Source organism: Eretmochelys imbricata, chromosome 14 (assembly GCF_965152235.1).
Source record: "Eretmochelys imbricata isolate rEreImb1 chromosome 14, rEreImb1.hap1, whole genome shotgun sequence".
Classification (NCBI taxonomy): domain Eukaryota; kingdom Metazoa; phylum Chordata; order Testudines; family Cheloniidae; genus Eretmochelys; species Eretmochelys imbricata.
The window spans coordinates 2,340,032-2,356,725 of NC_135585.1; the positions used below are offsets into that span (position 1 = coordinate 2,340,032).

The window sequence follows — 16,694 nt, forward strand, 5'->3', positions numbered from 1 at the left end:
AGATTAGTAACAATGTCCACTCACGTTGCAGTGTGACAGGGCAATAGAGAATGGGGCCCAACAGAGTTACACTTGTGTAAAACTCGTCAGGCCCCATGACTTAAAATCACAGACAGATTTCATTTTACAAACTCTCCTTATGTGAAGATCATCAGGAACGTAATTTGTACATTTCGGTGTAAGCTTGTCTGAAAAGCCTGTTTTGCGATCAGTTTTGTGGTGAGTCGTGAGTGATAGCAATGTAAATTGTGTGGTTTTGTGTGTGTCTGCTTTTAGGGCCCCACTGGTAATTGATGAGCTAGTCTGTTCTGTGTTCCGCGAAGCCATGTCATTAGAGGAACACAGAGGGCATCATGTCAAACAGCTCTTCTCAAAGAGGCTCAGGCTGAAAATACAGTATAGTTAGACAATTACCAGGAGTGACTTAGAGGCCCTGAAAGATATATTGGTGGGTTTGTCAGAATGTCTGTGCTTTCCCTTTCATTCCCTTACTTCCTCCCTGAGAAAAAAGGGGGACCACAAGGTCTTACTTGTTTTTCCTGGAGCAAAAGACATCATCATAAATTTGCTTTCTTTTGAGGTTGTTTTTTGTTTCATTACATAATTTTCTGCACAATTTATTACAAAAGCCTGAAATATATAAACAAATCCCAGCCCCTTTGACAACTTCAGGCAGAAAACTAATGTCTGGAAGAGTTTTAACTTAAGAGTGCTGTCAATATAAAACTCATCTCACCTCCTGCCCAATGTCCTATCTGCATAAAATAGTACCCCCTCTCACACACTTTGTGAATAACTTATTCCAAAATAATTACACACAAATTTCCGCTTTTCTAAAATTTCAGGACCTTATAGTTTCAACATGAAAAACCAGATATGTGGTGGGCACAGGAGGAGGGGAGGAGAATTCCTTTTGCACCCCAGATTTGGAGAACACTGTCTCTGTACAAAATGTAAATAAGGATCACCATGATCAATCTTATTCATACAAAAAAAACACATGTACTTGTGGCACCTTAGAGACAAACAAATTTATTTGAGCATAAGCTTTTGTGAGCTACAGCTCTGTAGCTCACGAAAGCTTACGCTCAAATAAATTTGTTCATCTCTAAGGTGTCACAAGTACCCCTTTTCTTTTTGTGAATACAGACTAACACGGCTGTTACTCTGAAACCTCTTATTTATACACTTTCAAGGTACCATTTGTGGCAGAGAAATTGATCATTTTCCCCCGTGAATTTATGTTAAGTGAATTCTGGGTCAGAGAATGCTAAATACTGACGGTTTTATTGTGAAAAAGTCCCATTATAAATGTATGAATAACTTAAAGGTTAAAAAAAACAATCAGGATTTTCCACATGTTGTCCTGATGCAACATTGTAAAAATAGGATCCATTCCTAAATGTTTATCATAATCTTTCAGATACTTAGGGCCATCTGGTGTAAATGAAGTTAATGGAGCTACACCTATTGATCTGGCCCTTAGACATAGCAAGAAGCTCCCAAACACAACCTTCTGTTCTCCAAACACCAGAGGCTTATGCTCTTCATCAAGACATTGCTGGTCATGCTAATGCTCTTCTCAGAGTTGTTCTGGACTAAGTCCAAGACCATGGTAGTCAAAGATGATTTGGTAGCATAAAGATTTTGTGGTATAAGTAAACAATTAAAGAGTATGTAAAACAGCTGTTGTGTGAGGTTGAGCTCCAGACAAAACAACGAAGGAAAACAATGCTTGCAAACAGAAAGGGACAGCATTGGTAAGAAAGAAGGGTAAAATGTTAAAGAAGATACTAGAAAGACAACAGAGTGAAGCCAATAAAAAAAAGGTTTGAAAAATACTTAATTATCTGTGTTTGCTTTATTGAGTCTTGTTTACCTTTTCTGACCTGTCTCGACCATGCCTGCTTTTGACGCTGTAAACTTGTTGGGGCAGGGATCACCTCTTCTGCACCTGTACAGTGCCTGGCACAATGGGATCCTGGCCCATGTTTGGGCCTTCTGGGCACTGCTTCAAAAGAAACACAAAATAAATAGTAAATATTTTGAGTTTATGCTTATGCTCTAGGCAAAGGAGTCCTCTTTTGGCAGAGGCCCATTTCCTTAACTTATTAAATATAGTAGTATATATTATTTATGTTTTGTATTTAAAGTTTGCTAAAATTACACCTTCTTTATTAAGCACGGTACTAGTCTAATGCCTTTTTGTACGTTAGTAAAATTCACCCATGTGCAGAAAGCCAGCACCAGGCCTAGGTAACATAAAGGCTGGGGCTACACTGTGGAGACTATACCATCACAGCTACATTGGTGTAGCTATGCTAGCATAACCCCATAGGGTAGACGCAGCCGTACTGATGGAAAGGTTCCATCCACATTGAGCTGTGCCACAAATCCACATTGAGCTGTGCCACGCAGGGGTGTGGTTTTTTCATAACCCTGACCAACTTTCTAATAGCACAAAACTGAACACCCTTGCCCCGCCCCTTCTTTGAGACCCCACCCCGCTCACTCCTTCCCCCCTACCTCCATCACTCCCTCTCCCCCACCCTCACTCACTCGCTCATTTGCACCAGGCTTGGGAGGGTCCCTTTTTGACCGGGTGTTCTGGTTGAAAACCGGACACCTGGCAACACTAACCAACATAGTTATGTCAACCTAACTTTTAAGTGTAGATGAAGCCTAAGGCCTGGTCTACACTAGAAAATTAGATTGACCCAGCTACATAATTAAGGATTGTTAAAAATCCACACCCCTGAGCAGCACAGCTAAGTCAACCTCAGTCCTGGTGTAGACAACCTGCTAGGTTGACAGAAAAATTCTTCCATTGACCTAGCTGCCACCTCTCAGGGAGGTGGATTACCTATGCTGACAGAAGCAACGCACCTGCCGGCGTCGGTAACGTCTACACTGAAGCACTAAAGCAGCGCAGCTGTGCTGCTGTGGCATTTCAAGTGTAGACAAGCACTATATCACACTCACGTACTCAAAATTGCGCCTATGTGTTGCTTAAGCCTTGGGCTGTCTGGGGGAAAGGAGGGAATGTCACCCTATTGTTGGGGACACTGGGGCATGGCCACTAGGTAACTCGAGGGGATGGAAGACCACGAGTGTCGATGAAGCCCCCTCGCACTAGGCCCAGGTGTCCTTGGCCCCCCCTCCCGCCTGGAGGCACTCGCAGCAGCTCTGCGTACTAGGCCCAAGTGTCCTTGGCCCCCCCGCCTGGAGGCACACACAGCAGTTATGCTGAGGATCTGCAACAATATGTTGCAGAGTCAGACTGCCTGAAACTAAGCAAGGCCACACAGGGCAGATATGGAAGAACAATGCTGAATAAAGCAGCTTTACGTATAGTTTAACAAATGATACAGAGAATCAGGGAACTAGCTGGGAACTGGATTGGCTGGCTATATGGATACTTGGGCAGCTTGCTATTGGATAAGTATGCTGGGAAAAAGGATGTATAAAAGCCTGTGTAACTTCCTGCTCTGGGTGCAGGATTTGAGATTTTATTCTCCCTATACATTTTTGCAGCTGCAAATAAACTTTTCTGCTTCTCCACCCCGTTGTGATTATTGGGTGTAGCACACTGGGTAACGAACCAACTCAAGCTGTTGTTCAGCCTCTCGGCACTGGGTGCCGGCAACACTATGAAAAGCTGATCCTACACTTGACTTTTAGGGGCAGGGAAATTTTTTTTTTTAAAGAGAAGCAAAGGAGGCACAAACAGTGGTTGCCCTTTAAGTTGTACTGCACACCTTTATTTTTAGACCCATTTCACCTCACCACAGGCAACCACACGCCACAGTGAGCATTCTTTATTGCCTTCAGCTATTGACATAAAAACGCTGACTTGCCTGAAATGCTGACCAAGACTCAGGGAAACTAAGGCCTGGTCTACGCTAAATATTAGATTGACCTACCTACATTGCTCAGGCCTGTGAAAATTTTTATGCTCTGTGCGACTTGTTAGGTTGACCTAACCACCACTGTAGATGCAGATAGATTGACAGAAGAATCCTTCCACCGACATAGCTACTGCCTTTTGGAGAGGTGTATTACCTACATTGATGGAAAAGCCCCTTCTGTCCATCCATGTAGGAAACGTTTACACTACAGTGGCACAATTGCAGTGGTGTAGCTGTGCCGCTGTAGTGTAGACATACCCTAAGGTTATATAGAAAATGGAACAAAATTCAGTGCCTTGCATAATGACAGATTTCAGAGTAGCAGCCGTGTTAGTCTGCATCCGCAAAAAGAAAAGGAGTACTTGTGGCACCTGAGAGACTAACAAATTTATTTGAGCGTAAGCTTTCGTGAGCTACAGCTAACTTCATCAGATGCTCCGATGGAGTGAGCTGTAGCTCATGAAAGCTTATGCTCAAATACATTTGTTAGTCTCTAAGGGTGCCACAAGTACTCTTTTTATTTTTGAAAAAATGGAATAGAGACTCCTATGCCAAGCCCAGTACCTTCCTTCTCTTCCTCTTGAGTTAGATAGTGTGGTGCCCTTTTTGTGTAAATGGGCTTGCTTATGGGTGTGCTTCTGTTTCTCGTGGGGCTTTGCTGGGTGGGGATTTTGGAGGGTGATTTTTTTCGTGGGTGTTGAAGCAATGTTTTGGAGGTTCTGGGGAAATTTGGGGCCACGTTAAGAGTTTTGGGGTGTTTGGAGGATATTTTGGGTGCTGTGGAAATTTTGTTGAGTAGTGTTTGGGGCATTTAAGGGAGTTTGGAAGTCTGTTGTAGGGAGTGGGGATATTGGAGCTGATGTAATGACTATTGAATGCTTTTTTCGGGGGGGGGAACAATGAGGAGTTTGGAATGTTTTGGGGGGCTGCAATTAGGAGTTTGGAGCAATTTGGAGGGTGCTATGGGGAATTTGTGGGAATTAAAGGATGTTTTGGTTTGCTAGGGGTGCTGTAGGGAGTTTGGGGAGCTTAAATGTGGCTAGGATACTGTGGGGAGTTTGGAATATTTGGGGGAGTGTGGTGGGAGTTTGGAGTGTTTTGGGGATGCTGAAGGGAGTTTGGGGACTTAGAGAATGCTTTAGGAATAGTAGGGTGTATCGTGTTTTGGAGTGCTGTGGGTGTGGGCTCTGGAGAGTTTGGGGAGTATGGGGTGTTTGGGGTTGCTGTGGGAGTGTTTGGGGGGTCCTGGAGTGTTTTGGGGTGCTGGAGGGTGTTTGGGGGGTCCTGTGGGGATTTGGGGGGAATCGGGGGGCTCTGGGGAGTTTTGCAGAAGGCTGGGGTACTTGGGGGTGCAGTGGGGGTTTTGTAGTGTTTTGGGGGGGGTGTTCTGGGGAATTTAGGGGTGGTGAGAGGATGTTTTGGGGGAGGGATCAGCCGTGACACGCCCACACCAGGGACTGGGCGGCGCCAGCAGGCTGAGAGGAGGCTCTGGTAACCCAGCCTCTCCCTGCAGTTGCGATCCCGAACGCGGCCGGCCTGGTCTGTCTCACGCGGCGGCCCGTCCCCGCGGTGCATTGTGGGCCGTAGCAATATGGCCGCCTCCTTGGTGTGCGGCTGAGGGGAGTTTAATTCTCCGGCGCTGCAGATCGGTTCCCCTCTCACGGGGGCCGAAGCCAGCCGAGCCGCCAGGGGCCCGTGTGCGTGGGGAGGAGCCGGGGGAGGGCACGATGGGCCGCGTTCGGCTCCCGCCCCAGCAGCCGGGGAGCGTGCATTGCCTGCGGGGCTAGAGGCCCGGTCCCCCCCCCGAGTGCTTCTAGCGACACCTCAGCCCTCCCCGGGGTCGCGGAGAGCCCGGCCGGGGCTGCTGTCTGCGGACGCCCCCGAGGAGGAGACTCGCCGGCTCTGAGCCCCCCTGCCCCGCAGACACCTGGGACAGGGGCCCGCTGTTCCCCTCTGCACCTGGGAAAGGGGCACGCAGAGCTCCAGCCGGAACAGTCCCCTTCTACCTCTCAGAGCCCCGCCCGGAATAGGGACCCCACCGGCCCCTTCCTCTCCCCAGCGTGTGCTGGGCTGGGGATTGCTGAGCACTTGCCGCCTGGCCCCCTTCTCCCCTGATGGAGTCCGAGATGCTGCAGTCGCCTCTCCTGGGGCTCGGGGAGGAGGATGAGTCAGACCTGACTGACTGGAACTTGCCTCTGGCCTTCATGAAGAAGCGGCACTGTGAGAAGATTGAGGGCTCCAAGTCTCTGGCCCAGAGCTGGAGGATGAAGGACCGGGTAATGCTCTGGGGCAGAGGTTTATGTGTGGGAGGAGGGGAAGGATACGAGGAGGTTCTGGCCTTAGTCCAGGGTCTGCAGCATGCTTTCGGATGCATCACTGAGTTTATTTGTTCCTACTAGTCAGGTTTTCTGTGGTCCCATGCACTTGTTGCATGACTACAGTGGAAGTGAACATATTAACAGATTATGAATGCTGATTGCTATTCCTAATTATATGCATTTTAAACAGCTGCATTGAGTTTCTTTAAAACTGGTGCCCCTCCTGACAAAGTAGTGGAATTAATGACATCTTAAAACGGACTTTTCTGGATCAGGTTAATGGCAGGGGTGGGCAGCCTGGGGCTCCGGAGCCACGTGCAGCTCTTCAGAAGTTAGCATGTGGCTCCTTGTCTAGGCATCGACTCTGGGGCTGGAGCTACAGGTGCCAACTTTCCAATGTGCCAGGGAGTGCTCACTGCTCAACCCCTGGCTCTGCCGTAGGCCCTGCCCCCACTCCATCCCTTCCCGCCCCCTCCCCTGATCTGCTGTGCCCTCGCTCCTCCCACTCCCACCAGAGCCTCCTGCATAGGATCATAGAATCTTAGGATTAGAAGGTACCTCAGGAGATCCTCTAGTCCACCCCCCTGCTCAAAGTGGGACCAATCCCCAATTTTTGCCCCAGATCCCTAAATGGCCCCCTAAAGGATTGAATTCACAACCCTGGGTTTAGCAGGTCAATGCTCAAACTGCTGACCTATCCCTCCCCGTAAGAGCAAGGTCTGCTACCCTATCTTGGAGATGCAGTTTACTGCAGAACATTTACCTGTAGGTTCTGAACTATCAATGCTTCTGGCTGTTAAAACAAAATGAGGGAGGACACAGAGCCATTCTTGATTTTTAATTTTAAGTGAGTTTATCATCTTATGAGCCGATTCACCAGTGTTCGTGGTTCCCAATGGTTGTCCCAAAGGCATTAGTGCAAAATGCTCTGCAGCTGGAATAAAAATAGTCTCTAAAGCCACATGCCAGGAAACAGCTGATCTGGAGGTGAGAGGGAGGGCTTATCAGGTGAGTGGGGGGCGTGGGAGCTGATGCGGGGCTGCTGATGTATTACTGTGGCTCTTTGGCAATGTACATTGGTCAATTCTCGCTCCTTCTCAGGCTCAGGTTGGCCACTCCTGGGTTAATGGTGTGGGCAGACAGTGCAGTATATGCAGACATTATATTCTGTGAAGTTGCCCTGTGGGGGGAGGGCTTAGACCCTCTTTGGGATGTTACATGGAATATATGAGTAATGCATTCTTACCAGAACAATATTAGGATTATAATATTTTTGAGATGGAAAACTGTCCATGTGACTCTCTATTGAGACTCAGTGTCAAAGTCGGGTGTAAGGGTCTTGATGTGGTTCCATAGAGGATTGCGGGATTTTAATCTAGTCTTTGGCAGATTCTGCAGGTCATTGTGCAGTGGGATCTTCGTGTTTGCATTGACATGGTCATTTCACACTAAGCCTTGGTCTACACTGTGGGGGTGTGTGGGGGTGGCAATCTAAGTTACGCAACTTCAGCTACGTGAATAACTTAGCTGAAGTCGATGTACTTTTAGACCTACTCACCGCGGTGTCTTCACTACAGTGAGTCGACTGCTGCCGCTCCCCTGTTGACTCTGCCTGCGCCTCTCACAGCGGTGGAGTACAGGAGCCGATGGGAGAGCGCTCGGGGATTGATTTATCGCATCTAGACTAGACATGAGAAATCGACGCCCACTGGATAGATTGCTGCCCGCACATCCAGCGGGCAGTGTAGGCATACCCTAAGAATCAGGGTATTAACTCATGTGTATTCCTGCCTAAACTTTGTTTTTCATGCACAAAAAATTAACTGTAGTTTCAATTGGATACAGTGTTCATTATTTCCTGACCTAAACTGTTGTGTGGTGTTACTGTGAACTATATAACTTGCACAGTTAGTAAAATGCATGAAGTGCTTTGGGATGGAAGTTGCTATAAGAAGAAAACAGGCTCATATGCTTGTCATTCAGCGGTGCTTATATGCTTCTGTTTAACTTTCACTTTTATATGAAAAGCCTAATTGGGAAGTAAAATATCCCAGTGAAGCTATCAAAAAATATATATATATTAGAAGTGGCTACAGCCACATGTTGGTGCTACTGAAATCCTCAGCCCTGTGAACCAGAGAGAGAATGAGAGAGTTGCCTTTGAAAACAAACACAAACTAAATGCCTGCTTAATTTGGGCATTGTGGTGGAGTGGAGAGTAACTTCTCATTTTTTGAATCCCTTTTCCTTTCTGATCTTTCTTATCCCCATCTTATCTGTGAGTTCTTTATGCCAAAGAACATTTTTAGGTAAATGGAATTATATCTCTCTCATTTTCCAGCTCAAATGTTCCAGAAGTCACTTAAAAAAAATAGTACAGTGTCAAAGTGAGATTTGTTTCATTATAGGGACGTGATAATTGTTTCTGGCCCAAATCTTAACCTACTGTAAAAATGCTACTTAAAAATAAACAAAACAAAATACACATCCACTATTTTCCTGATCCTGAAAAATGTTATCAGCTCTTCTAAAGAGGGCTGCATTTTAGACAAACTTGACTTGTGTCTGCTGGAAATTGGGTTATCATTAATGACAAACAGGTGGTGATGAATTCATGATCATACAGGTTGCTCTTAGTAGTTTGCTGCTTGTGCCTGTGCACTTAGTTCTTGTGAGCAGGCAAGGTATGAAAAATACAAGAATCCTGTCTTCCTGCAGGCAAAATTTTTGTAAGTTTCCTACCTAGTTTTCTTACAAGTAAGCACAGTGGTGCAGCATAAGTTGCATATTTCTGAAAACCAAAACACAGCTGATAGTTTTAATTCTGTGCCTATCTGCCTTGACATTCTCTCTTTAATGAAACATTTTGTGCAACTTCTGACATTAGAAATATAGTGCTACAGCACCAATTTATTGTGGGATGAAAGTATCTGTTAGCCTAGAATGGGTAGGCGGATTAAAGGTATTCTATATATAGTACACTTCTAATTTTGTGATGTTATATTTGAACAAGCAGATTGTAATATAAAGGGAGGACTATACTTGTAGTCTAAGATTTTGGTTTTTTTAATATATACTTAAGTTTCACTACACCCACGTGTGGGTAGGCTCAGCAGAGAAGCAAAGGACTAAATGGTCTGTGGATCCTGAACTGTTTTGCACTAGAGGCTCTTTCCAAGTCAGTGTTACTGTGTATTATCAGAGCAGTATGTGAAAAGCTTGCATTAGTCTGCCCATGCTATGCCAAGTCTGTGTTTGAACTAGAAGACTTTGATTTCTAGTATTGTCAACTGGGCACCTTCCATGAGCACTAAATTTAATACTTAAAAAAAAAAGATTTTCATAATAAATGCATATGAATGTCCTATTGGAAAATAGTTTTTAGGCTTCTAATGAAGGCAGAAGTTAGTAGTTCAGCATATATGATTAAAGATGAAAAGTCCATCAAAATATAAGCAATTTACAAAGAGTGGTGATTTCCCAAAGAGTGTTTGAAAGGGCAAGTCCATTTTTAATGTTTAATGCTAACCTTCAAAAAATTTGAAAATATTTTTAGTTTGCCTTTTTTTCCCATCAGCTGTGAATTTTCCCTCCCTCCTTGTATTTTTGAATAAAGCTGGAATTAAGCATATTATTGCTATTAAATAAAAAAAACAGTTATGTAAGCATCCTTAAAGCCCTGCGTATATATGGATATCTGCATCTGGACCATGTTTGTGGATCAGATGCAGATACAAATTTTATATCTGTGCAGGGCTCTAAGCATCTTGTCATACCAAAATGTTTGTACCCCAGCATCCTCTCTTTTGAGAACACAGTACTGGGAACAGAGTATGTCAGTTAATTGCTATAGAGCTGGTAGAGGGAATATGCACAGTTTTTTTTATTTTCAGACTGAAGAATAGCAGGTAGTGTTCTTGAAGCTATCAGAGTCAACTGCTGAAATCTTGGTTTGGCAAAGCAATAAGGGGACTAACGTTCAGGCTCTAAGATTAGAACCCAAACTAAATCTGGCACAGAATGTAAAGCTCTGCTTGACCCAGCTGAAATCTCACTGTGTATCTTGAATGAGAGAGTAGACAGTTCCATATGTGTTTTATTTTTGAACTGAGGTGTATGATGACCATATCCCTCTCCTTGGATTCTCATTGACTACTGTTCTTTTATGAATCTTCTAATTTATCTTTCTCCCGTGCCTGAAAAGCTCTCTTGTCAGGGGTCAGGAATGAGACTGACCTGATCAAGGCTCCTGAAATCCATTCTCATTGGTTTATAGTATATGCTCAAATAAGAGTGGCTCCAAATCCAACTCTGTTTCGTCACATAATGATGTATACTATAGTCACAGTGAATGTCTAATTTTATTGAAAACTGTTTCAAAATGGTTACACTAATCATTGTGGGCCAGATTCTACTATCCCTCCTTATGCCAAGTGGCACCTTTCTCCTTCCTGAGAGGCCCCATTATTTTCAGTGGAGCTTTTCGTGGGGTACGGTGCTACTCAGTCTGAGCAAGGCTGGCCCTGTGTGACCGTAACTGCAGAATTATTGTTTATCTTATATACTATTATTTTAACTGAAGAGGGCAGGAGCAAATCTTGAACCATCAACTTGGGCAGTAAAGTTTTCTGAACCATAAATATTCATATATTTCAAGGCCAGAAGGGACCATTGTGATAGTCTGACCTCCTGTATAGCGCAGGCCACAAAACTTTTATTGTTGGTGCATCTACATTGAACTTTGTCACTTGTGTCAAGTGAGCTTTTCTTTGTCTTGGGATCAGTAATGGTTTGTTCTGTAGCATATAGATGGGTGTCACTGTGAATCTGATTAACTTTATCAGGTATTCTTTGTACACATCTGCCATTCATATGTGTCTAGCCACTTTTCCTGCTAGAGTATAGGGCTATACTATGAACAATTGAAATATTGGATAATTTAATTTAGAAATTATTTTGTTCTGTTATCTTCTCTATTTTCTTTATCTCCCTTTGTTATCCTAAATCCCAGTAACTATTTTTGGTGTGTTTTTATTAGATGTCTTCTGCTTCTATTGCTTTTTTCCTACCTGTGTTGTTTGTTTCCTCAGCAATCAGCTGTGATCTCATAGATACTTATTATGATTTTATGTAGTGAATAAACACCAGGAATGGATCTTAAAATCTAGCTGGTGCTTCATTAAAGAAATTAACATTTATTAAACATTCAGTCATCCCCTCCATTCAGCTAACTGAAGTCAGCTCCACCCTGGTAATCTGTACATAAATTAAAACAAAGTGTAAACAATTGTAGGTGAATAGAGGGTAAAAAAATCTGAACCAGTTCTTATTGCCAGTAATTCACACAGCCCATCAAAAGTGATTGTTAAAGGTTACTGATTTATCCAGAAAAGCAAGTAACTTTATTTAAATACAGACCAGCTAGGTATTTTATAGAACACCTTTTCTGTGTGAAGCATTGTGAGATAGTGGTGTGGTTAATGTACAGGGAGATATAGCAACTGTTACACGCTTAGTAATAGCTCATGAGGTGTTGGACTTAAGAACTTGCTTTAATGAGAGAGAGAATGATGGCTGGAACGCTGTGGTTATCCCTTTTCTTTTCAAGAGGCACCAAAGAATTTTAGATTCCAGCGTTGTAGAAGGGATCTTATTTTTAATGTGTTTAGAGCAATGTGTATGAGCGCATATGCAGGGGAGTTCTCAGTTTAAACCGGGTTTAAGTGGTGCATACTGACCTGAAGTCTCAGAATTTTTTTTTTGCTGGGGGGGTGGAATTCTAAAGTAGAATTTTAAAAAATGCTTAAGTCCCTTAGAAAGCCAAATCCCATTGACTTTCAATGGAGTTTATGCTTTTAAGTCACTTGTTGGAAGCCCAATTCCGACCCAAAGTCTTTGCTTAATTTTTTGAAGGCCCTACCTGTGCTAATAACAATATAATATAGCGTAGAGGACACACATGTGTCTGCCTCCATGACAGGTCCCAATATGCTAATCTGATAGTTCTCTAAATTATATGTTTCCTTGAGAGCCACGTAATGTTTGCAGCCTTCACTTAATTTAAAATGTTTGGATCCATGTAAAAACCAGCAATAAGGGAAACAGTATACATACATACTGTATGGTTGCAGCTCTTTTTTCTTAAAAGCAGATTCATTTCAAACAGCAGAGCAAAGTGCATTTGTTATATTTCTGTATCCATTAAGTAGATCATGAAAATTGAGACCTATTCCAGGAGTAGCATATTATATCTGAACTAGCAGAGGTAATACCTGTGAGGAGGTGGGGTATCCAGAATAACCAGTTTATTATGGCATTGGGGTTATAGGTGGAATCTGAGAAATTACAGCTAATCAAAGGGCAACTACCTTTCCAGTGATGTGAGGCACAACTTTTAACTAGTCTCTGAGAGTTCATTTCTGACTATTATAAGTTTAAATAATTAGGGTAATAGGGCTTCCCCTACTTCACTTGGGAGGCAATTTGACTGTCTAGTAAATTTCCCTATTAAGAAGTGTTCCCTGATATTCACCCTGTTTCTTAATTTCATTTCATTGTTCTGTTATGCCTCAAGTACTACCCTAAATAATGTCTTCCTATCCTTTTGTGTCCTTCAGTGATTCCTGAAAATCCCTTCTCTTTCTTTTTTGCTTGCTGTAGCATACCCTCCCCCTATTCTCTCAATTTCATGTTGCAGCCACATTCATTTCAGCCGTGGGCCAGGCTCTTTGGTACCTATTGTGGTGTTTGTTAATCAGTTGAGGGGGCTGGTAGGCAGTCCTTTCCCTAACCTCTCCTCAGTCAGACTGCCAACTTTGTTCTCTCCTTTTCACTACAGCTTCCTTTTCTGGTCTGTTTCTGCCTTTGATGGATTGGAAAGCAATGTTTGGCTGCTGGCATCATCCTGTGAAGCCTTGTCCAAGGGTAGATACAAATGGATGGTTTTTAAATTTTGAATTAAATATAGGTTGTTTTTTTTAAACAAACCCATTTAAAATTAAATTTGAAATTGACAACTTTATATTAAGGCTTAACCTTATTATAATCTATGAAAATAATTTAAATTAAATACAGAAACCCAGTATTAAGCAATATAGGTTTGCTGCTGAAGTTATGAAATCAGCCTACTGAACTGGAGGAAGTCACTGGCTAATCACCTGGAACCAGACTTTGTTGAAGTGCTAAATGAGCGTTTGATAGCAGTAGCCGGTGCAGAGAGAACATTTTGTTTCAGTTTATTCAGCTAGTTCAGCTCAATGACTATAGTTCATTCACAGTTGAGAAATAGATAGGGAGTTGAAAAAGCAAGAAAGTTCATGTTCCTCATCCAATCCATGCATGAAAGCTAGGTGTGAAAGGATGAGATCTTCCAGTTCTAAAACTTGTGTCTCTGGTCACCACGTGCATTATCATTTCAATTCACTACCTATGAGTGATACGTCCTCTGTTTAATAAATCAATTAGTTTTAAATGCAGAACATGTGAAGCTTTTTTCTTATGTATCCAGCACATTTAATGTAGTTTTATTTAGCTAATAAAATAAGACTCAATTCTGTTTTTGTGCATTTTAATTGAATTCTAGTTTCCTTCGGAAAAAAAACTTGACAGAAATAAAAATAATCTAGTAAATATAGTATGAAACATTCGCCATTTCTAAGATGAGCAAAAAAATTAAGAATGTGAATATATGTAAAGTTATATAATAATTTAAATAAATGTGTATAGATATAGTGTATCATCCTGGTTAGCAAAAAGAAGCATCAGTTTAGGGTAAAGCCTATATTTAGTTGGAAATCAATATGTTTTAATGATTACCAACTGAAGGAGATCAGCCTGCCTTCAGAAAAATAATGAAAATATACAGATACAAAAGAAGATTAAAATTGATGATTTTAAATTAAGGTTTCCTGCTTGGTGATTTAAATCATGATTCAAATTGGTGATTTAAAAGGCTTTGATTTAAATCAATCTGCCCTGCTTACCTATCCCTCTAAGCAGCCTTATCTGTTCCTATGTATACTGGTCAGGGTTCATAATTATCCTTTTGGTGGTGACGATGGTAGGCAAGAAGTGGCTGAAGTTCTGCAGGAATGTCTAGGAGAAAGTAATAAAAGTGTAGTGCATTATCTAATAGCTTTTGAGACTAGGTTACCTGAAATATGTTTTCCTCATGCTGTACTGCTGCAGTTGAGGCCAGTGGAGATGCTAAAGCTGGAGCTCCCTTGTTGTAAATGGGAGAAGTTTGTTTTCTCTCAGGAGCCTCACATTTGGAATTGGCTCCTATCCCTGGTCCTTCAGAGACCAGGTCTGTTAGCCTTCAGAGTGTGCTACAAAACCCCTCTTCTCTCCCAAGCATTTGGAGAAGGGAGGAATGAGACTTCGAGAGGTCTTATTTGTGTTTATCTCCTGGTTTGTATTTTACACTGTGGGAAGCAGTCTGTGAAGAGCTTGAGATAGAAAGCTTGTCTTCTGTAAATAACCAGAATGCACATTAGTTAGGGATGTAGCCAACAGCTATATGAGACTATGTCTAATTTATCAGATTTTCATGGGTAAACAGAAAGCAATTCTAGACCACACTTAAAAGGGATGCTTGTGGATTCTTTCCCATGCCCCCAAATACACATACACAGAGGCTGTTAACTATCATAGTGAATATGGAAGTTGTCTCCTGCAGTCCCAAATTCAGGTCTCTTCATACACCATTTGGCCAGCTAGCAATCTTAATTTTACTATTAGTTACAGAAAATTATCCCACAAGGGTTTGGGAATACGATGGAATTCTTTTTTTGCTGTGTAAAGCTTGATCTCATGATGCCTTGAAAGGGAAGCTCTTTGGAAGAGAGACATTGAGGAAGAAGGGGAAAACCTCTATCTCCCAATTTTAAGAGTGATCGTTGGTAAATGTAATTAAAATAACTGAATATTGTCACGTCCCCCTTTTCATCAAGAAGGCCTACTTTTGCAGAGGTTTTATTCTTCCTGCTCTGGTTCTATGGAATATGTGTGCCACCAGAGTGACACTGCCTTCATCTATTATTTATTTATAGAATTGTTTTATCAGAAGAGTTGGAATTAAGCTTTGAATGTTGAATTAAATCACATAGCTTTGGTAGCAAGTGAGTCATGAAACTTTATTAAAATAAAAGGATCTCAAATATGTTGGATTTTTACTGACAAGATCCTACTAAAGTCAGAACATTTAAATTGAGCCACATTTTACTTTTATTGATTTCTAAAATACACAGAGAGCAAAAGAGTTAGTTATACTGGTTTTATTTTAACAAGGTGTTTTTTTCTTTTTTTTTTTTTTTGCTGCTTTATAACCTGCACATTGAGAATTAAATCCTGCTTTTAGGAGAACAGGCAGAGGCAGACAATTGGTTTTCTACAGAAATGTAGATTAACAGTGCTGCATAAGAATGCTCTTAATTCAAATAAATTTGTAGAGCTTAGCTGCTTGGTTGCTAAACGTTCCACATTTCACAGGAATACTAATGGAACATGGCAGCATAATAAGTGTAGTGGAGGGTTAGCATTGAAATTACACTTTGACTCATGTTTTATGTATGTTCATACTTAAATAATCTAATAGATGGTGGTGACCGTTACTCCAGCTTGTAATAATCATTGTAAGTCTCCTTACACTAAGTCACATTTGTAATCAAACTGCGCAGAGTTTGCTCTCTGTGATCACTGATTGCACGCGCACAGGTAAACATGGAGTGCCAGCGGTGGGCATATTTTAATAGGCCCTGTGCTAGTAAATTAGACTGGGATCTAAATCCAAATGACTCAACTGTCTCCCTTAAATGAAGACAGATTCTTGATATTAGGAAGAAAACTCGCCAGAGTACTGGATGGCTCTGAGGACTGCTAATGGTGTGACTTATTTCACTTCCAGGCTAATGGTTGAAATCCATGTTAGTTCAATTATGGCAAAAAGTAGTTATGGCTCTTCAGTGACATTTGTAAAATGATTTGGTGGGTGACTTTGGCTGCTAGTGAACAAACATCCATATCACAGAAGATCACCACCAAAGCTGGCATGAATGGGGAGCCTTGTTGGCAGTCACATTATTGAAGCTATAGATTGAATCTCCTCTTTTCCATAGACATGATCACTCCAAGTTGCGGCTGCTGTTGTGCACTGATGGAGTAGAGTTGGGAAGCTTGCACTTTCTGTTTCTGTCTACACACATTTTATGCCTAAAGAGAAAAAGGACTTCACTCTTCAATTGGAGCAGTTAATTCACACATTTTAGAAGAAAAGGGTCTAATCTTGATATGGTAGTAGCAATTCAAACTGGATAATCTCTGTCACCACCTCTAGAATTTTCCCAGTTCAATTGGGAGTTTGTGGACATACAAGTTTGAAAATGACTAAGTCTATAATCCATAGTTTTCTCATGCATTTTGTTTAACATTTCCCAAATATCCCATCCCGTTGTTTACAATATAACCAAAA

General features: G+C 42.0%; 1 protein-coding gene across 3 annotated transcripts in view; it reads left to right on the top strand.

Annotated features, from left to right (window-relative positions):
• Positions 1-5,461: 5,461 nt before the first annotated feature.
• Positions 5,462-16,694, top strand: part of RPTOR (regulatory associated protein of MTOR complex 1) — a 308,191-nt gene continuing 296,958 nt past the window's right edge. For all 3 annotated transcript variants that reach the window (XM_077833284.1, XM_077833285.1, XM_077833286.1), the window contains exon 1: positions 5,462-6,184. In XM_077833284.1, the coding sequence (XP_077689410.1) occupies positions 6,023-6,184 (162 nt within the window). In that variant the 5' untranslated portion in view covers positions 5,462-6,022. The remainder of the gene's footprint in view (positions 6,185-16,694) is intronic.